General features: G+C 41.3%; 1 protein-coding gene across 1 annotated transcript in view; it reads right to left on the bottom strand.

Moving 5' to 3' along the window:
* The window catches only part of LOC307132841 (outer dynein arm-docking complex subunit 2-like), a gene marked incomplete at both ends in the record, with an annotated part of 69,216 nt that overhangs the window by 10,930 nt on the left and 35,520 nt on the right, over positions 1 to 22,766 (bottom strand). The window contains 2 exons of the mRNA XM_079827418.1: positions 2,981 to 3,095; positions 6,077 to 6,319. Coding sequence (XP_079683544.1) covers positions 2,981 to 3,095; positions 6,077 to 6,319 — 358 coding nt within the window. The remainder of the gene's footprint in view (positions 1 to 2,980; positions 3,096 to 6,076; positions 6,320 to 22,766) is intronic.

Below are 22,766 nucleotides of genomic sequence, written 5' to 3'. Positions count from 1 at the left end.
GGATGAAACACAAACAGTGTACAAAAACCAATGTAAGCCAAGCTGAAAAAGGGAGAGGAAAAGGCCTGAGGGAGAAAAAGGGAAGAACAAGATGCTGAGAGTGTGAATATGAGAGATAAAATAGAGGGAACTGCACTCAATAAAAATTATAGCATTAAAGGGAGTGAGTGAGAGGTATAACATTTTAAAATGTATGCATTTGGCAGATGTTTTTATCCAAAGCAACATAAAAGAAGTAGTGTAGCACAAAGCCAATTGTGTTGTCGTCTCGCATCACCTGTGACACGTAAAATACTACAGTCAATGGCCAATTCTCACGTATGTTCTGCACCTGCTTGAGAGGACATAACTCTCCATACCAGCAGGTGGCAGTAGTCTGTTTTCGTCATTCAAAGAGAGAAACTGGAAGAGCTAAGACTGCAGAATTGAAAACGGTAAACATAGCATCATTTGTTAAATTTTCACTGACAAAATGCAGTCATATCAATAGGAATCCACAGGATCTGGAATTTTGGGCTCAATGGGCTCAAGGATTTGCCGTGTTGACCAACAGAAAGATGATTGGTTTGAAAGTGATTTCTTTGTGAGCTGTGCTTTAATACCCCACTACACTATTGCCAATAAACAATAAATAAATGTTTTTCACAAAAATTGCAAATGTGACCACACTTTGATTATTTGGGCTAGTTAAGCACAGTCCTCATGAAAGCAGACAGCACTGCATGCTACATGCTGAACATCCTCTACCAGTAAAGGAACAAAGCGCAATCATACAGTAGCTCATAATCACAAGAGGATTCATAGTAAGTACCAGCTGTGAGCGCTGGTAGGGATTTTGAAGCCCCCAGATGTGGTTCCTCAAGCATGATTCTCATTAGGGATGGTTCGATACCACAATTTAGTCTTCGGTACGGTACCACAATCTAATACCGAAGTACCGATATTAAATCGATACCATACAGGGTCTGAATTTTGATGCGGGTATTGCGCATAATTTTACTCACTCTCGCAAGTTTTGGGTTTATGAAGCGGGAAATTACCGCAAATATTTATTATTAAATTAATCAACAAAGATTATCACATCAATCAGTCATTTGGAAACTTTTTTGTAAGTAATTTCAGCATTACTGCGCGTCTCCATTCTCTCAAAATGAGCAAATTGCTTCTGGTTTCAAAAGACGTCGCACCTGCACTATAAAAGCATCTGCGCGCTCCGATTCAACACTTTCACTTCCGTTGCGGGACAGCTGACGGAAATCACTGCCCACGTCTCTTTAAACCTCGCCAATTTGAACATGCGAACGATTTTATAGCATTTCGTAATACATATGGGATGAGAGTTTAGAGAGAGTTTTCTTTGTGCTCATACCAACAACAAACACACACACACACACACACACACACACACACACACACAAGCCTAAAGAGCTCGCGCATTCCAAATTAAGTTGTTTTTCCTCAGTCAAATACACACAAAATTATGTCAAAAATGTCCATCTTTAGTGAGTAGTTACATAAACACAGTTGGGTATGTCTTTCGCGGATGTAAATAGTGTAATAGTATGCGTGCAAATATTATGAGGTCTAAACGTCACTGGTTGAAACGAACGCTGGAGATTTCTTTATATTTAAACGATACGATCTTGTGTATGTGCGTTAATCAGTGTTAAAAGAAAAATGTCTAAATTAGATCGTTAGAATGATGCACTCACCTGTCGATCTCTTAATGTCTTACAAGTCAGGAATTAAGTGACGATGCTTGGCAAGGTTTGATGGTTCTTCAGCAGTTTTATAAGCAAAGTAATTCCAAATTTCACGTCTACTCCTCTCTTTATTAATGAGTTTTGTGCGTGTTGAGTGAGATTCAACTGCTGTATTCATCTTGTTCTGTTGCCACATTTGCCGGTTTTGCGTCAGTTTGGGTAGCGCGCTGCCACCTAGCGGTGAACTTCGGAACAGCAGCATATACCGAAATGAGCAAAACTATGATATCGTACCGTTTGAAATAAAAATATACCGGTATTTTTCCAGTACCGGTATACCGCGCATCCCTAATTCTCATAAATCTGGCCCTGCAGCTGCTAACTCAATCCACATGGGGCTTTATCTAAATAACTTCTGCTGTGAGGCTGATCAGGTTCCCGGCGTGGATGGGTACATCATTTCATATAGTCCTTGCCACCAACCCTTACTCTCCTCTCTCTAAATGTGCATGCCAAGGGCTGCTGAACCATTGCAATACATGAAATGAACCTGCATTGTTTGTAGCCACAGGGGGCTACATAGAGAAAGAAAAAATAAGAAATTCTTCCAGAGAGAAGCAGAAAACTGTTTGCTTTGACGAGAAAAAAAAATCTTTTATTTGTAACTGTGCTGATAATCTACAGGAACAATGATGCATTTGTGTTAATGCGTTACACAAGAGGCTCAGGAAAGCAGACTTGCTCTGTGCCAGCTATGAGATTTAATCTATATATAGATGAGACCGACTGCTTTGTTAGCATCTCTTGTTCTTCGTATTCTTTAAGTATTGATGCAACAATGGCATTAAACGTTGCACTGCTGTCTATCGATGTTGTCGCTAAGTGCTTCCAATGAGTTTTAGAGAGTGGTCTGCACAAAAAATGTATTAGAAAAAGAAGCAACTTGGGCATCGCTTATCAGGAATTTCTCGGTCATCAAATCTTTTTACCTTGTGTATGCCATAGAGATGTTTTTGTCTTTCTGTCTTCTGGTTTCCAAACTTTTCTGCCCGTACAGGTACTGATTCTCCCATTACCTCCGCTGGTATAGCACAATACTAAGTGTGTTCTGTTGTTTAATTTTCACACTTGGCATCACCAAACAACACTACACTATTAGATTATCAAAACAGCAGCAGATAATAACATGAGGATTCTCTCCTACAGTAAGGTAAGTGAAACACTGCAGATGGAGATGAACGGGGGGCTGTTATGAAACTGGGCATAAATAAATGTACCTTTGTATTTTCAATGCAGGGGCAGATGGCCCAGGCAGCACTGGCCTGAACTTCTGGATTGGAGTTCTTCAGCAAAGACCAAAGAAGAAGTAGACCATCAAGACGATCGATGATCCTGAAAGAGAAGAATAACAACTTGTCACATCTGGACACTGCGAGAGATGTCACACCAAGCATACAACAAACTGATTTCTCACCTGTAATTACATCATTTACAACGCAGTGTACAGTGTAAGCTCATACATTTATTCGCCAACATGTTTATATGGCTGTTTTTCCCAGGGTTTAGTTTGGCTCTTGCAGCAGACTATCCCTCCTGGTGTGACGATGAAAACATTATGATGATGAAACAGTAGCAGATCAGAAAGCTGCTCAGCATGGCTTTCCCATCACATCCCATCTGCACAGTTCCTCACGCTGGTACCCCCTGCTCACCTTCCCAACTTTCCAACAACTCCATTCAAACATGTTCACATCAGCCTGGCCGAAAGCTGACCCGTACAATGCTTTTAGGAGGTCAGTGCGGATATTTATAGAGAACCGTGGACGAACACACACACTCGCACAGAGCACGACGTTTAACTCTGTTGCTGTCGGCGACTCGGAGGAGGAAAAAACCCAGAGAAAGTCCGTTTTCCAAGTCAAACATTCTCAGAGACAAGTCTTTCTATATTTCACTGCTTCTGAGTGAGGTTTACTTAAGAACAGGCTGTATTTCATGCTGCGGATATGATTCTACTAAAGGATCTAGTCAGGCTCTGGGAAGCACGGGAAAATGACTCTTCAGTGCGGTCCGTTTGTCAGGTATAAATAACATGTAACCTGTTTCCCATGTGTGCATCCAGCGACAAGGCCGACATTCAATGCTGTCATAATTGCTAAACCACGCCGCAAAGGGAGGCGCCAGTAAACAGAGGTTGGGCCAAGCACTGGTCAGATCCATCTCAACACCAAGTGTACCCCCCGACCCCATCCTAATAAATCAGTTTGAGAGGCATGATAACAGGGAGAGCCCCACGCTATCCTAAGAGGCCACTAAATCCTTCAGGAGCAGGACATAATCCTGCACTTGAACAGGTAAGATGCAGTAGGATGTACTTAGAAATCAGTCCCTAGGCTGGTAACGCAGTGGAAGTACATAGTTTGGGATCTGTTCACCAAATCCATGTGTCTGACAACAATGGAAAATTCAGTTGGAATTATGGATGACATATTTCAATAAATAATTTTGAAAAAGTAATTAGCGTGTTTTCAAACTGACAAACATGTGGAGGGCAGACCATGTATTCTTTGTACTGGTCTTACTTTCAGAAACAGGCCTGAATAGCAATTAGCATAGGTTGTATTGGATAACTGTTTTTTTTTTTTTACTTTCAGAAACAGGCCTGAATAGCAATTAGCATAGGTTGTATTGGATAACTGTTTTTGTTTTTGTTTTTTTGTAGAACAGTTATCCAATACAACCTATGCTAATTGCTTTGCAGACTACTTCTGTTTAATTCTCAAAATAAAACATCAACATGGAACACAAAGGAATTAAAGAACATTCAAAAAAGGCTCTCTGTTTAAAACTACAAGGAAATGGGAACAAAAAGACAAATCCTAAATATAGATTCCATGAGAAAACATGTTCTTCATGAGCTGTTACATAGATCTTCAGCACTAAAGTTCTTGGTCACTTAAATAGTTAAATTAAATGAATGACCTTATTTCTTCAAAAACAAGCTTTGTGGACTTTTACTACACCATTGTGGTTGCTCACATCCATAAACGTATTAATCTTACAGACAAAGGCTGTGTGAGCTTGGGTGCCGAAGAGAAGGGGAACAAAAAGCACTTCATTTGTGTCCAGCCTTAATTAAGAAGGGGACTGCAGTCTATAACAGTCTTGTAAAAGCAATGAAAGTCAGATGTGCTAAATATACAAAAAGGCCAATACTCAAATCTCTGTGAATGTGTGAATTACATGGCAGTTTTGTGCTTTGCATATGTTTAAGACAATGATGCTTGTTTGTTAACCATATGTCACCTCTAGGGCTGAGTGTTGATACAGATTTCCTTATGTGATTCCCAATCACAAGCTCTCAATTTATTTTCCAATTCGATCGATTTGATTCAATTCTGGTTTAATTTAATTCAGATTCCTCTGGGTGCATTTCATTTATATGTCCATTTTGCTTATATATGAAAGAAATTCTCTCTCTACTAATTATACCAGGAAGTGTTTCAGACTGGTTCAAACCAGTGATAAGAGTATTTCTTTTTCAGGAAAGAGACTATACATACTGTATGTTTTTGATTCACAAAAAAGTTGGTTCATAACACTCATTTGTTAGCCAATTGGACTACATTGGTTGTATTTGTTTTTGTTGTATGCAGCCTGAGAGAGAAGCTCAATATAAAGATGTTTTTTGCTAATATTTCACAGTACACAGTCTTTTTATTGCATGACACTCAATACAGTGCAGTCAAGTGCACAGAGTGAAAGTTAAAAAAGACATTCAGTATACTCATCTGTGCTTATGCTCTCCTGCCTGTTTCTGTTTAGCAAGTCCAAATGGCCGTTGTCAGAAGTGCTTTCAGCTTATACAAACTGACCGCATTGAAACAATAAAAGGCCTCCACCCCGGCCACAGCTATGAGTCTCACAGCAGGTAGAGTAAACACAGATCTTCAGGCTCTGTAATTACGGCACCAGGGCTAAGGGCTCTCGCCCTGCATGTGTGGAGCGTGGAGCCCGTTCAAACTGCACAACCCTGGGCCTGTTGGATCCGCTGCAGAAGCGGTGAACATGGAATCTTTTACAGAGAACAAGAACAATGCCTTGTCATTCTAAACCAAGCCAACGGCAACAGTGAGAGGGATTACAGGGCCAGTGTTGGACACTGTGAGGATTGTCATCTGTTGGATTGTTTTAGGACAACTGTTTTGGATCCAGGTTCATTAGGTAATACAAAAATCAGTGAAAACAGTCTGATATGGGCACAGGGGAAATCTGTTATAGTTATACAGTACAGAGCGTTATTACTTGACTTGCAAAGGACATATTTTAGAGTGTTGTAAAGTTAAAATCAATCAATCTAAGGTAAGACTTACGCCATGTTCTCAGGGTCAGTGGCACAGGCTCCCACGGCCCTTGTGACGTTGACCAGAAGAGCCTGGTTTGTACCAGTGAGTAGGTTGACCAAAGGCTTGATACCACCACTCTTGCGGATGATGGCAAGATTCTCAGATATTTGGGCACATTCTCCCAAAGCCCCCACTACGTTAACGAGTACCTCTTCAGGTTGATCTGTGAGCAGACGTACCAGAATCTCCAGTGCCTTATACTCCTGAAACCTGGGAAAAAAAAAAAAGATTACTCAAATGCAAGCCCGGGAAAATGGTGCATACATAATTTCCAGAGTGCTTCCGATCAAAAACAAATATCAATTAGTTATCTGCTAGAAGAATAGCATTTTCTGTTGGTTCCACAAAATAAGCATTTCTGGTGCACACTTGCATGTAAACTAAAATTTTAAAATTGCAGCTGTTGAATACAGTTTTGTAATGAATAGTGAGTTTTACCCCTTTGTGTTTAAATGATTGAATTTAAAATGTAGCATCTGATAATGGGATAATGGTAAATCCAAGTTGTGTCAATATTGCTCTCAAGGACCTTTCTTCATTGGACATGAAATGGTTTGTTTATAATTAGATGAAGCATTTTTCCATCATGCAATGGATTGTAAAAACATGAAGACTCAGAACCCTAAATAGCAACAGGAAGTATTCGTAAGGGTTGTGGATATCTGGGAGGAGAATAAATCCGGTGATGTTATATTGCCGCAACATTTCCCACGCTGCTCGCAATATGCATTTATGCTCAATGACCACATTTTCTGGTTTGGAGCGAGACAACAAGAGCTTTTGATGCGATTCTGGCCTTGTTTGCCAAGTAGTGGTAAACTACAGTAAACATTTAAAAGGCATATAATGTGGTCACAGGGAGCCTCAACTAATCTCTGACGTACGGTTAAGCTATATGGCTTTTTTTATTCACAGTTACGGTTTCTGGCACTGCATGAAAAGTGGGATTTTCGTCAGTATGTGGCACTGTAGATTGCCGTGGAACTTCAGGTTTACGACTGTGCACGGCAATTTGCAGGCAACACCGAAAACTGCCGTAAATTGTCGGAAATTGACTCGGCAGTTGTCCCCCCATGACCCCCCCTCCCCTTAATTCTAGGGGAGGCTTTATCATGTAAATGAACATGCTGTGAGCTACACAAATGCAAATCCGAGTAGCAGCAGGGGGAGTTTTATCTAGGTTCTGAATTTTTTTAACTAAAACAAGTTTAAAGTTTAAGTTAAAATGTTAACTTAAATTTAAGTTAAATGTACTCGTTTTAGTTCACATTACTAAATTTTTAGGGCAACCAGTTTGCTCCAAATTTTTAAGTAGATTCAACTTGTCCGGGCTCACAGTGTAGATTAATTACTCTGTATGTCATTAGCAATAACCAATGTTATGTAAAAAAAAAAAAAATACAGGACAGCAGTTCATGTCTTCAACCTTTAGAGAGGTTATGTGATGCAACAAGACAATGAACCAAAGCACACAAATAAATCAAGTAAAGCATACAGTTTACATACCAACATTAATTTTTCCACCCTGCACTGTGAATGATTTTTTAAATGGCTATAAATCATAAATGTGAAAAGTACAAGTTTGTGTGTTAATAGTTAAGTCAGATTGTGTTTTTCTGTAATTGTCATTTAAATTGAGCTCACACCACATTTTATGAATTATCAATGCAGATTTTCAAGAGGTGGTTTCCTGGTTTAAATTATGCCAAGAGTAGGCCTAATCTAGTAAATCGCGAGTTAAAAAATTGTTGCCTGGAACAAAGATTAAGCACAGATTACTAACACCTGGACTATGAGTCCTGAACTAAAATAAACTGGATTCATTTACAGATTTATCTAATTGCTTACACACAATTTCTGAATATACGGCTCCATTTCTTGTAACTCTACACACAAAACACACAAAACATCAGACATCGCTTGCAAAAGCAACACTTTGTGCAAAACTATTTTAACTCTTCCAAAAATGTTGTTTTTGCATATATCTAACTACACACAAATATGCACAACTGAGGAATTTACAGTTGAACTGAAATCAGCTGAACTGAATCAACACTGAAGTCACTTGAGCTGAATATTGACACTATATTGGCTTGTTAGAGCCGGTTTACAGCAGAATTTGTTTTGAACTTGTTACTGAAGCTGCTATGAAACAATATATTTTGTTGTATGCATATTCTTTCTTTCTCAAACCTGAGTTTTGATTTCTAAGTGATCAATTTATGTATAAGTGTTTTCACACATGATCATTGGCTGTATGGGTCCTCAGTAAATTAATGTGGCATTTAAATGGCAAAAGTTATTCTTGTCTCTATAACTTATGGCTTCCTAAAGACACGTTTATGGGTAAATAAAATATTAATAATATAAATAAAATGAATATCAAAACATATTTTAAATATAATGAAGTCATTTTATTATAGCACTCATCAGATGTTCCTGGAAACAAAACAAAGACAGAACAGTATAAACAAACTAAACACCAAATTACAAAAACATTATTATGTGAAAGTGAATAAAGTTGTGTGTGTTTGTGTGTGTGTTTTCAGTTATAAATATGTGCTGTGTAAATTAGCCTATATACTTTTAGAAATTATATATAGCCTAACTTTAAAAAACAAACAATAACCCATACAGATAAATTATAATAATTGTATAATATTAAGCATTTACTTAATATACATTGTAACATTAGGCTACTTTACTCTAGCACAGTAGTCAGTTAAGCAATTAATTAATATCTTATATTAACATGTATGTAGCCTAGGCTACATCTAAAGGTAAGTCTGCTTTAAAAAATATATATATATTACACTTCAACATGTACAGAATGTGCGCGTTAAGAAACACGTTCAAATGTGTCTTCTTAACATGTTAAAACTGTGCGTCGACTGTGCGTGTATGCCTGTTACACGACCAGAATGTGCGTGTCTACACATTGTGGCACCATGAGAGGTTCAGGATCTTTTGCTTGCGTAGTTGCCCAGAAAAACACCACTTCAACAGTCTCTTCAGTATGCAGGTGTGTATTTTTTAATCATTAAACAAAAATAGTATCAACTTAAATATCTTCAGCTCACAACAAACAACTTAGTCTTTCCTTGGCACACGATCACCTCCTCTCACAGCCACACACCTCCAGTTATATCCTGTTCCTGGGCTGATTAGCTGCAGCTGCTCTCTCAGGCAGCCTGGGTTTTGTAGTCCTTAACAGGCAGCCATCTTGCCTCCTAGTGTCCACGTGGGGTAACCTGGGAAGGGTAGTTCTTACAAGATGCCCTCTTGCTCCAGCCATCTTAGAGCAATGTATCTGCCTTCTAAAACACGCCCTCTTATGATGCCACAACATACAGAAGAAACACGTAAAAAATTGCTGCGTTGACGCGGAAAACAGGGCGTGTTGAAACCATAGACCGTAAAAAACAGTCATAAGTCACGCGTTTCGTATAAAGAGATTTGGCCCCGGGCGCGTTCCATAGTAGAACCCTAGTCCAATGACGTGCGAGGTCGAGGTCATGGCCATGACGCGTAGAAGACGAGCTTTAAACTTTTTTTTTTTTTTTTACATTTCCTATGTTTTTTGCTGCTTTCCTTTTTCGCGATCAACTATGACAGGACGCCGTCTTCAACTCCTGGACGCGACCAACTTTTTCGACAAATTTTCAGGAGGCTGTCTTCGTCTTCACAACTCTGAGGCAAACTGCAGGCGCTATGAACCAGAGCATGGGTAATGTAACGTTACGTTTCAAAGAATATGCTTTTATTCAGCTGTATAAGGAAATGGGTGCGTTAATAGATCCGAGCTTAAAACTGCACATTTTGTTTACATAGACTATCCTCGCCTCATAACGAAACCGTGAGCTCTTATCTGCTTGGAGCGATTTCCGCGAGTCCAGATTTAACCGCTGATCACGACGAAATTGTGTGTAAGTAACTTCTAATGTGTTTCTCATTCCTTGTTTAATTTTACCGTGACTGTTTTAATTAATACCAGTCTCATGTAATTGTTTTCCAGCTGCCTGTAAGACGTATTATGAATCGACACGCCGGAGCTTCAGATACAAACAACCTGAACTTACATAGCAGGCGGAAACTGCGAAGTTTAGCTCGGAGTCGATCAAGAAGGAAAAGGGTAAGATTTATTATATTAGATCCGTTTTTTGTCAATGTGAGTATTTTTCAGGTTGCTTATTGTCTTTATGGATTGTATTACAGTTGCTGGAAGCAAGAGTGTGCTGTATGAGGTGGACATTTGGAAGTCCGCGACCATTGAACTCATGTTTGACGAGGAAGACGGCTTTGTAGACGGGGTGTCTGGATGGATTGTGCGGCCACCGCCCTCTCGCAGCCTGGAGCACGCCGAACTTTACATTACATTACGAGACATTACTGCTGCACTGTACATAGTTGTGTGTTTAACAATAAAGCTCTTTCTTTGAATAAACAGCTGTGTTTTATAAATGAAGCCCTTTCTTTGAATGAACAGCTGTATGCTTATAAATGAAGCTCTTTCTTTGAATAAACGGCACAGTCCGTATAATTTTCCCATATATTCCTTGATGGTATGAATACTTCATAGCACAATAACATTAATATAAAACAAATTATTACAACATAAATTATATATTTATTATTATTATTGGGGTTTACATTTATAATGAGCCAGGGGGACCAATAATGATTGGTTTGCAGTGATCTGCCAACCAATCGACGTATGACGTAGCTCTCCACCTACGTCATGGTTCGTTTACGACAATTTGTGGCCAGACGAACGCGACGTTCGCTGCCTCTAAATTGTCGAAAACTGCCGAAAATTAGGGAGATTTTCGGGAGTACACAGGCGTTTACTGGGTCGAAAATCCCACTTTTCATGCAGTGTGGCTAAGCAACCCTGATGGCCATTGGAAAGAGTGTCCAAGATCACTCGGCTCAGGTCAAAGTCAACCAACATTTTCCTGTGAGTGAAATTTAAAGAATAGCTTCCAAAATTAGCTCAGCTTTATAATAAATAAATAAATAAATAAATAAATAAATTCATAAATAAGGCCAGGGCTTAAACATAGCATGTAAAACAGAGATGCCATCAGAGAAATGTTATCAGTATGCTACATTAAAGTTGTGGAGTAATTACATGTTACCTCTGATAAATGGACTGTGGGTGTTGTCTATTTTTGTAAAGCCAACACCAACCTGCCAAATTACCATGCCAAGAGAAACAACATGAAACAGCACCGGTCAGTCGCTACCACAAAATAAAGGTTCAAGAGTGAGCATGCACTGTTTTAGAGCTCCTAAAGGCATCTCAAATGCTCCCATTGACTATTTGATTAACAGTATAAAACTTTGCGAAGCACATTGTTATTGTTGCAAGAAAAAAAAATTCACAGACAAAGGATATTTCATGTGGGTGGCTGAGGAAAGACTGGACAGAAGAATTTTTAGAATTGTAAGTGAACAGTAAAACCCAAAACAACTGATCCTTTGCTAAGCCCCGCCTTAAAAAACATTCCTATATTAGCAACTGTTGCCATCTCCCATTTTCTCAGACAAGCATTTATTATTTACTAATGTACATTTATGGAGATAAACTGTTTAGATATATTTTAATGGCAATTTTTATCAGTTCTTAACCCTCTCAAATGAGGCTTTTCTCTTTTCAGTTTACTTTGAGTGTTTGTCACCCTTTTTTTCCAGTGTCTACAGTTTTTAAATCACATTACTGCATGATTTAAAAAAAAAAAGAAAAACATCAGATAAAAATGCTTTGCAATGTCACTTAACTCTAGCCCATGTAAGAATAATTTCCTTTGTCTTTTTTTTTTTCACATTATGAGGGCATTTTACATAAAATTGCATGGTTCATTGAAATCTCCAGTTCATGCCTATGAGATGTGTCTGAGTTAGCATCAGCAACCAAGGGGGGTAGAGCTATGCGAAGGGTCCATCATCTAAAAATGAAGCTACTGAAGAACACCTCGATGTGGGAAGATAAGGGAAATTAGTGGTGATGCACCAAACTGAATTTTTTAATGAAACATCAAAACTATTTGAACTTGCTATGCTATTCAGGGTGTCATGTCCTCAGGTGATAAATTCAGCAATTTGTTTCAGCCAAACAAATTGTATTCATTGCTCTCTACTAGTATCGTTTTTAGTAACAGTTACGTTTGTGCACACTTGTGACATGTTTATCTATGTTGTGTGTATGACTGACATTCTGACATGGTCAATGCACGCCATGGGATAGCACCGATTAAATGTCAGTGTTTTGGTCAATGATTTCGGCCCTCTTTTTTTGCCATTTTGATGAATATTCATCACTAGAAATTACTGCATAATTAAGCCTTTAGTGAATTCTTAGCTGAAAGATAATAGATTACAGTGATCTTTCAATAAAATCTCTATGAATAAAAACTCAGAACAGTGAATATCAGCATTTTGGTATAATTATATTAAGGTTATGATTATAATCATAATAATATTTTTCTTGTTATACTGTAATATAACCATTTAAATTGTATGCATCATTAATCAGCTAAATGGTTAACATATGCCTTTCCCAGCATGTTTGTGGAGGTCTCACATTCTCTTTAGGCACAGCCACCTTCTAAAAGCCCCTTCAACCTAGCCCTGAAGCCCTCTTTCTGCTGGACTCGCATGGCCAGCCCTCTCATCAGCCACACAAAGACATGCTGTCTGCTGCTGGCAGCACCGGGACTCTCAGCTTGTGTGCTCTCAATGGAGAAAAATAAGGCACTTCAAAATTATGACCACTGTAAAATACATTCTAAAATGATTTTTGCATTAAAACGCCAGGCTGGGATTGTTTCTGAAATGGCACACTGCGCTTACACCAAGACCAGATGGATCAAGAAACCTTTCTCTGGTAAATGCTCACTGACATAGTGCTCCTCTACTTCGACAGATTTAATTTGTATAAATGGTTGGTTGTTTTATTCCAAATGCTGTTTGACCTTGATGCTTTATATGTTGTACAAAAAAAAAACATTGTAATAAAACCAGATCTTTCTTCAAGTCCAAGTATTCATTAAATATTCTGCCAGAAACACAACGGTTTTCTATACAGCTGTCAGCTGACATCTAAAACGTTCAAACAGCCACCTGTGCAAGTGAACACAGCACAATACAGACTATAATACATAGGCGTAATTCACAGGTGGGACAAGTCCCTACCACTTTACGCCAAATTTGATTTCCTCACTACAGGAAGGTTTACAAAGCAAAGAAAAAGCACCTACAATCCATTGTTCTTTATAACTGAATTCAAACACGTAAAACACATATATTTGTGTCAACCTGACAGACCTGATACACTATATTGCCAAAAGTTTTGGGATGCCTGCCTTTACATGCATATGAACTTTAATGACATCCCATTCTTAATCTGAAGGGTGTAATATGGAGTTGGCCCACCCTTTGAAGCTATAACAGCTTCAACTCTTCTGGGAAGGCTTTCCACAAGATTTAGGAGTGTGTTTATGGAAATTTTTGACCATTCTTCTAGAAGTGCATTTGTGAGGTCAGGCACTGATGTTGGACGAGAAGGCCTGGCTCGCAGTCTCTGCTCTAATTCATTCCAAAGGTGTTCTATCGGGTTGAGGTCAGGACTCAAGTTCCAGTCAAGTTCCTCCACACCAAACTCGCTCATCCATGTCTTTATGGACCTTGCTTTGTGCACTGGTGTGCAGTCATGTTTGAACAGGAAGAGGCCATCCCCAAACTGTTCCCACAAAGTTGGGAGCATGAAATTGTCCAAAATGTCTTGGTACGCTGACGCATTAAGAGTTCCTTTCCTTTGGATCTAAGGGGCCAAGCCCAACCCCTGAAAAACAACCCCACAACATATTCCTCCCTCCACCAAACATTACACTTGGTACAATGCAGTCAGGTAAGTACCATTCTCCTGGCAAACCCAGACTTGTCCATCGGATTGCCAGACAGAGAAGCGTGATTGGTCACTCCAGAGAATACATCTGCTCCAGTGGTGGTGTGTTTCACACCACTGCATCCAACACTTTGCATTGCACTTGGTGATGTAAGGCTTGGATGCAGCTGCTCTGCCATTCCATAAAGCTCTGTTCTTGAGCTAATCTGAAGGCAACACAAAGTTTGGAGGTCTGTAGCTGTTGACTCTGCAGAAAGTTGGCGACTTCTGTGCACTGTACGCGTCAGCATGCACTGACGCCGCTCTGTGATTTTACGTGGCCTACCACTTCGTGGCTGAGTTGCTGTTATTCCCAATTGCTTCCACTGTAACAGGTTACCGTGGAATATTTAGTAGTGAGGAAATTCTTCACAAATGGACTTATTACACAGGTGTCAACCTATCACGGTACCACGCTTGAATTCAATGAGCTCCTGAGAGCAACCCATTCTTTCACAAATGTTTGTAGAAGTAGTCTGCATGCCTAGGTGCTTGATTTTATACACCTGTGGCCATGGAAGTGATTGGAACATCTGCATTCAATGATTTGGAGGGGTTTCCCCAAATACTTTTGGGCAATATAGTGTATTTATACCTTCTCACACACATATTGGGATTTATAAACAATAAACAGTGCAAGTAAGTGCTCAAGGTCCCCACCACTTTTTAGGACAAAATAATACCAATGCTATAATATGAAAATAACTGCCGAAAAGGAATTATGTAACTATTTAGTTTGGCACATCCATCACAAAATACTTTTTTGTTATACTCTGGATAAAGTTGATATGATATCCATGTCCTGCACTTATGCAAACGTTGTATATCCTGCACTTGCTGCTATTGCACTTCTGGTTAGACCTAAACTGCATTTCGTCGCCTTGTACTTGTACTTGTGTAATGACAATAAAGTTGAATCTAATCTAATCTAATCTAATAACTAAGAGCATTTTCACACCTATAAATTGTTTGTTTTGTTCTGAAACAGGGAATTAATTTGTTACAATGTTGCATTTTCTTCTTGGTTAAGTTTGCTTTCACAAGGCAAACTTTCAAAGCTTACCAAAATGCGTTCACGCAAGTCACATGCGAGTACAACTGTCCTCTTATTGGTCAGAGTTTCCTCTGTGTCATCCATCAAGATGATTGAAAAGTTTGCTCCATGAGCTTATTGTGGCTTTAATTGTAACTGTCAAGACACACGTAAACTTTATACGAAATACGAATGTAGCCGTCATTCTAACTGTTCAATTATATACTACATTCATACTAATACTGCAGCAAAATCAAACGCGTTCTCTCTGGATCTGTGTCAAGACACTATATGTTATAATGCAGCTAGAGCAGGAATCAAGGCTTCATCGGGACAGAGGAAGTATAATTACACAACATTTTAAAATGAAGAGGTGTTCTTTTGGATTTCAACTGTAATACCTAATGTGCTCACTCACAGAATCAGACACTACTGCTATTTATATAGCACATTTCCCATTATGAATTATAATACCGTTTGGTTCGTTGGTCCGTTAAGTCGGATTGCTTTTTCACTCGGGCTGAGACCACCTCGTTCAGGCAGTTTCAGATCGATTGTTTTGGTGCGGATCCGAGCGCAATTGTTGTGTTCACATACACCTAAACGAACTGAACCATGGAAGAAAACGCACCAGGTTCCGAAACAAACTCTCAGGTGTGAAAGCATCCTAAAATAATGATACAAAGGAATGGATTCTACATAAAATATAATGAAAAAGTTATGGGGAAAAAAAAGAGTAAGAAAAATAAGAGAGGAAACATTTTAATTTGTGGGAAAAAGACTTAAAGAATTATAAGTATTAAGACACAAGAACAATAACTACAATGATACTATAATGATAAATATTATGTCAGATGGGTTCTGGGGTGCGTTTCCCGAAAGCATCGTTGGCCAACTATGGTCGCAAGTTCCGTCGTTATCAGCATAGTTCAACGATTTGGTGTTTCCCGAAACCATCGTTCCAACGAACGTTCGCAAACTGCATCGCAAACTTGTGTGGTTGGAACGACAGCTCTTGACCTGTGGTTAGAAGTATAGTTCCTTGTTAGTTTGTCGTGTCGACGTCATTGATTTCGCAGCAGCTGGGATGTGTTCTATTCAGAGCTATCGACCCTATAGCCTATTTCTTTCGAAGGTTTCACCATCTACTTTAAGTAATTTGGATGACTTAAAGTCGAGGTGCCTAGGTTTAACACAATTTGCTTTCTTCATTACAAATTATTTGAAACGATATAATAGCGTGACGATCGCAATTATTCTCCCTTCGAAGTGCCCTCCGAAAGGATTATTTATGCTGGTTGGGACGCAGTCTTGGTTTCGTTTGTGCGAAGAAACGGTGAGTGTGCAAGTGAGTAGCTTTGTTAAATTCCCAAAGACAAATTGTTATATAACAAAAAGGCGTTTACCCTTAAATATTAAATTGTATCTGTAATGTAGCATTACACATATACGCAACACATGCAGTGCTTAGCGCTAAGGAAACGTAGGCAGATTCAGATTTATTTTATTCTGACATTTAAACATTTAACAAATGATGACATAAATCAACATAAAGTCTGAAAAGGAATAGGTAGAAGCAAAAGCTTATTGCGCCAATTAGCCAATAGGCTATAGGCTAATTTACATACGTTAACATAGGCTATTTAAAATATTACACACTCAAACCACAATATTGTTTGTCAATGAATGAAGAATTGTTTTATAAATAAGCAGTTTTGTGTAGTAGAATATAATATTCTCATGGTGTTATAAGAAACAAATACATATTTATTGTTTGCAAAAGTGTTTAAGTGAAGTCTGCTGGGGGAAAACATAGGCAAATAAACAACATTATTTATTAACACAAGTTATGTCACATTAAATTAAACAAATAATAGAAAACCCAGTATCCAAACTGTAAAATACTGTATTAGCCTACCATCCAAACATATTCTGAATTAAAAGTTCTCTGACTTCTGCTCCTGCAGGATGCATTCTGCCTTGATGTGGGTTCAAAGGATCATCATCATCAGAAACAGCATCTTCCTCACCATCGGCTCCAACGGCATCAACTTCCTCCTCAGGAAGCTGGACATGTTCCCTGACTGCAATGTTGTGGAGAATTGCAGTAACCACAATAACAGAACAGCTTTTGGTGGGGTTTAGCTTCAGGCCACCACTGGACTTGCTGATGCAGCGAAAACGTTGTTTCCACAGTCCTATAGCCCTCTCCACTATAGAGCGTGTCCTTCCATGGGCCTGATTAAACCTTTCCTCTGCAATGGTGGCTGGATGCTGCACAGGTGTCAATAGGTAGGGGCGAAGAGGATATCCACTGTCTCCCAGGAGCCAGCTATCACCAAAGCCACCTTCTTCAGCCATCTGGCAAATTGCCGAATTGGCCCATGCAAAAGAGTCATGTGTGCTTCCAGGCCATTTTGCCACAATGTCAGTGAACATTCCCTGGTGATCACACACTACTTGAACATTAATGGCTGGATAGCCCTTCCTGCAAATGTACAAGGGCTCATATACCTTAGGGCTTAATACTGGGATTAGGGTGCCATCAATGATGCCAATCACTCTGGGGATGTTGTCAAGATCATAGAATTGTTGATTGGCCAGCTGTATTTCCTCTGGAGTTTTGGGGAAAACCAGGATGCTCTTCATCAGCTGTAAAAGCAAAGGTGTTACTGTTGTCACAGTTTTGCTGACTGAAGACTTGCTGAGCCCCAGGCCATCACCCACCACCTCCATAAAACTTCCAACAGCAAAATAACGCAGTGTAGCTAACAACTGCACCTCTGGACTTAAGGCGTAGTTCCTTCTTGTTGCCCTCTGAAGGTGTGGTTTTACTATCTGAAATAATTCAAGGATCTTGGTCCTTGGAAGACGGAATTTTCTTAAAATTGCATCATCAGATAGTGAGTCAAGAGGGGTAAAATTTGTCCTTATGTGGGCATTTATATAAACTGATTGACTTCTCAGTCGCCTTCTGTGCTCCAGCTGTAAGAATCTTTGTAAAGCTGCCATTGTTGAGAACTTGAAAGACACATACACACAGTTTTATTAGGAAAGCCATTAGTACACCTGCTTTTGAGTTAATAGAAACACCATGGCTAATAATCATTCTAAATTAATTAAATTACTACAATTAATTATTACCATCTTTGATTTGTTATAGTAATAAGGTACAACATTAATATATTGTTGATTTGCTTTAAAATAGACTGTTGTCATTCTGTTATTTCAGAATTTTCATTCTTCTCTTAAGAATAGTCTTAGTACTTAAGAGTGTTTTGTGTTATGTTTGGCTTATATTGTCATTGATGATATTAATGTTGTGAATGAACAACATTTTCATTTACTTTATGGTCTATGTGATGGTGGCTCACCACTAAAATATAATCAAAGTTCCATTTCATATGTTTTATTATCAGGCTTGGTCACGTTATTCAGTTATTTAATAAATGATGACATGGCATGGTAAACATGCTTCAGCTTCACTCAGTAATGCCTGCATTTTTATATGGCATTAATATAGTACTTTGAGTCAAGTTACAATAGTATGCTCTTTTCCTCATATTAAACTGAATGCCCAGTGTATTAGAAAAGCACTTGAAATACATATTACAAAAGAGTATATTTGGCCATAACATTTTTTATGTATTTGTATTTCAGTTCAACTGCTGAAGGGTTTTAACTTCATCACTCAAAAACAAATTGAATGCCATGCACCACACAGCTTCACCAGAGCCCCATTTGCCAGAAGTGAGGCATGATGGCCAACAATGTAGCAAAAAAAAAAAGAGGGTTACATCTGTGGATCTGAAAAAAAAGAAAAAAGATTACATGGCTGTCAGCCACACATGATTTGACTTTCCATACTGAGTAAATAACACAATTTTCACTTACTGTCGTGGTTAAAGAGGGCTTGCTGGCTTGTTGTTGCAGGAGTTCCAATTTAGCCCTCCTATAGGCCATAACCTCCTGATGATGTTGGCCTTTCTGCTCCTTCAGGGCCCTCAGTTCTCTCCTGAATCCCTGGAGTTCAGATAATTTCTTCTTCTCCGACTGAAGCAGCTTCTCACTGCAGCCACAACGTCCCCTGTTTCTCCTTTGGCGGAAGATTAATGGCTGGTTTTCTGGAATGCCAGAACGACGTTGCTCAGCACATGAGGAGGCCTCAGACTGAGGGGAGTCAGAAGAAGGAAGCAATAGCCCAAGACCAGGACTCATTGCTGATGTTCCAGGGGCAGGTTGGAGGGGTTCTGATGTTCCAGGACCAGGGTGGAGGGGGCCTGATGTTCCAGGGGAAGGCTGGAGGGGTTCTGATGTTCCAGGGCTCAACTTTGAATTCAAAGGCCTGGTTGACGCACATGCATCTATGCCTCCAGGGATCCCTTCCAAGGCCTCAGGCCCCAGAATGGCCAAAACTCTCTCTTCCTCTGCAGTCAGAGGAGGAATGGAGTTGATACCCCCACCAGTCTTTTTTGCTTCCCTTCTACGTGCTGCAGCCCTCCGTTTTGACACACTTGCAAAGTCCGTCCACTTTTTTCTAACTTCTTCTGGGCTTCGCTCATAACCATAGCCAGCAGCATTTATTTTTTGGGTGATTTCTGCCCAGGATTTTTTTTTATCAGCATTTGTTACACAATTTTTCAGCTTTGAAAATAGCTGTTTTTTTTATTCTCCACCTCTTCCAAAAGAACTGTAACTTCATTTTTTGAAAATTGTGGTTTTCGCGTCATTTTCATATAGGTCATATGAACACATAGCTGTATGGCAAGGGGACTTAAATAGGTAGGCTAATGATCTTAAGCAAAATATGCAACAGGTGTACACAATAGTATAACAATCACAGTGATCATTGATCAACAGTAAAACCCATCATTTATTTTCATTTTAATTGTGCTGATCTATCAATATTCAATAAGAAATTAATAAATATGAAATTGTGAAATGAATAGTTATAGTTCCCATTCAGTCGGTCACGTTCGACGTACGTGGGACGTACCGACGAATTGGGATCACTTCTGGGAGCCCCTATCAGCTTCGAGCTATCTAGAACCGGCCAATGAACAATTGGCGTGCGAGATTTGCATCTCGCGCTCCGCCCCGCGCCGCGGGTATAAACAGGAAGCGAGAGCGAATGCACGCTGTCATTCACTTCGGAGCCACACAGGCGTATGAAGGACTCACTCTCTTCAATCAAGACGAGTATTTTTCGCTGCTATCAGCAAGACTGTCTACAGAGACACCGGAAAGCCAGAGGAGGACGCGTGTTGGAGAAACGGCACCTTTCAGTGGGATCGCGCTGAACTCATCGAGCTGCCTCTGAGTGCAGAAAAACTGCTGTTATCACGGCCACGCCCACTGTCTCACGTGTCTGCTGGTAGCTTACAGATGGGATTGCTGGTCCTTGAAAGGGGACCTAGCATTTCATTTGGGGCTCTAGCAGAGGACAGATGTCAATCGCTGCATCGGAGAGAGGGCTGTTATGTGTTGAAAATGAAGATGATGCTGAGATTCCCACCGTAATAGTGGGCGCTCGTGCTGAATCAGATTCATACTTGACAGCCATGCTTTCCCGGATGGCTGAGGCATAGTGCAACGCGTAAATCGCCTTGCCTGCCCCTTGCCTTTTTTCGGATGTGCATTGGAAGGCTTTGGCATTGTGGAACTATTGGTGCCAAAATATGGAACACCAATAGGGCCATAATCTGTATAAAGTTTTCCTCTCTCTCACTACCCTCATCGGTGGGGTGGCAGTGCCACTGGCAGGCCACCTCCGCCCTGCTTAGTGCACGAGGGTAGTTCTGAGCTGAGGTTGAGCTGCGCACAGCGCTGGCCCTTGGCTAGACGATGTCCACCCTGGTCCAGAAGCACAATTGACCCGGATTTGGTCTGGAACTGTTCTTCCCCGGAGGAGGGCCGGGTGAAAAACCATTAGTAATTCTGTTCCGCCACTGATGTTAAAAACAGCCAGTGGTACCCAAAAAAAAAAAAAAAAAAAGAGCAGTTCCAATACCTCTGGGTCTCGGGAGTTCAGGAATGGCAGCGTGTGACGCTACAGAGCCTCGCCGCTTTCATTCCCCTCCCCACAAGAGGGCGAGAATGGCAGTGTGTGACGCTACAAAGCCTCGCCACTCTCATTCCCCTTTTCTCAGCGGTGCGTGGACAACAGTGCGCGACGCTATGCCTCGCCACTCTTGTTCCCCGCTGAGGAAGGAGGTGAGGCAGACCGTGTGCAACGGCACAAAGCCTTGCCACGCTCAGCCCCTCCTTCATTTGGGAGCGCGCTTGGCGGTGGTCGACGCTCCCATGCCTCGCCACCCTCAGACGCCTCTCCCTTCGCCAGCAGGGGGCGCCGGCTGTGGGAACGCACTCAAGCGGCCTCCCCACACTCGCACGCCCCCTCCGCGGACGCAGGTAAGTGTTGCACAGCACACTCAGATCCCACTTCGGGCCGCTCCATGCCGTCCGAGTCGGATCCCTGCATTCCGCGTCGCTGCCCCGCTGCGGGTACGTCTGTGGTTAATCCCCTTGCTCGGTGTCTGGAAGCCTGGCTAGAGCTTCCCAGCCCGTCTCGGGGCCGTACCATCAGACTCGGCTATGCGATTCAGTTCGCCAGGCGTCCCCCTAAGTTTGGGGGCGTTCACTTCCCAGTAGCGAAGGAGAACGCCCCCGTGCTCCGGGCGGAGATCGCAGTCCTACTGGCGAAGGACGCGATGGAGCCGGTCCCTCCAGCCGATATGAGGTCCGGGTTCTACAGCCCGTACTTCATTGTACCCAAGAAAGGCGGCGGGTTATGGCCGGTCTTGGACCTGCGGTTCTTGAACCGGTCCCTTCACAGGCTGCCGTTCAGAATGCTAACGCAGAAGCACATCTTCAGGTGCGTCCGTCCCCAAGATTGGTTTGCAGCGATCGACCTGAAGGACGCGTACTTTCATTCTCGTTTCCCCTCGACCGGCACTTTCTGCGCTTCGCGTTCGAGGGACGGGCATGTCAGTACCGCGTCTTGCCCTTCGGCCTGTCCCTGTCGCCCCGCGTCTTTGCGAAGGTTGCGGAGGCGGCCATTGCTCCCATGAGAGAGCATGGCGTTTGCATCCTCAACTACCTCGGCGACTGGCTCATTCTTGCCCAGTCGCGAGAACAGTTGTGCGAACACAGGGACAAGGTGCTCAGTCACCTCAGCCAGTTGGGACTTGGGGTCAACTGGGAGAAGAGCAAACTCTGTCCCACACAGAGGATCTCTTTTCTCGGTATGGAGATAGACTCGGTCGCCATGACAGCGCGCCTCACCGAGGAGCGCGTCCAGTCAGTGTTGAACTGCTTGAATTCGTTCAAAGGCAGGACAGCAGTACCACTGAAACATTTTCAGAGGCTCCTGGGGCATATGGCATCCGCAGCCGCAGTAACGCCGCTCGGGTTGCTTCATATGAGACCGCTTCAACGCTGGCTACACGATCGAGTCCCGAGGTGGGCGTGGCACAGCGGTTCCCTCCGTGTCCAAGTGACTCCGAGATGCCGCCAAACCTTCGGCCCGTGGTCGGACCCTTTGTTTCTCCGGACGGGAGTTCCCCTAGAGCAAGTGTCCAGGCACTCCGTTGTCTCCACGGATGCCTCATCCACGGGTTGGGGTGCCACGTACAACGGGCTTGCAGCTTCAGGTCTGTGGACGGGGCCTCAGCTGCAAT

The sequence above is a fragment of the Gobio gobio genome, assembly GCF_949357685.1.
Source record: "Gobio gobio genome assembly, chromosome: 10".
NCBI lineage: Eukaryota > Metazoa > Chordata > Actinopteri > Cypriniformes > Gobionidae > Gobio > Gobio gobio.
Note: the sequence above shows the minus strand (reverse complement) of the source record. Positions and strands in the feature narration are given on the sequence as shown.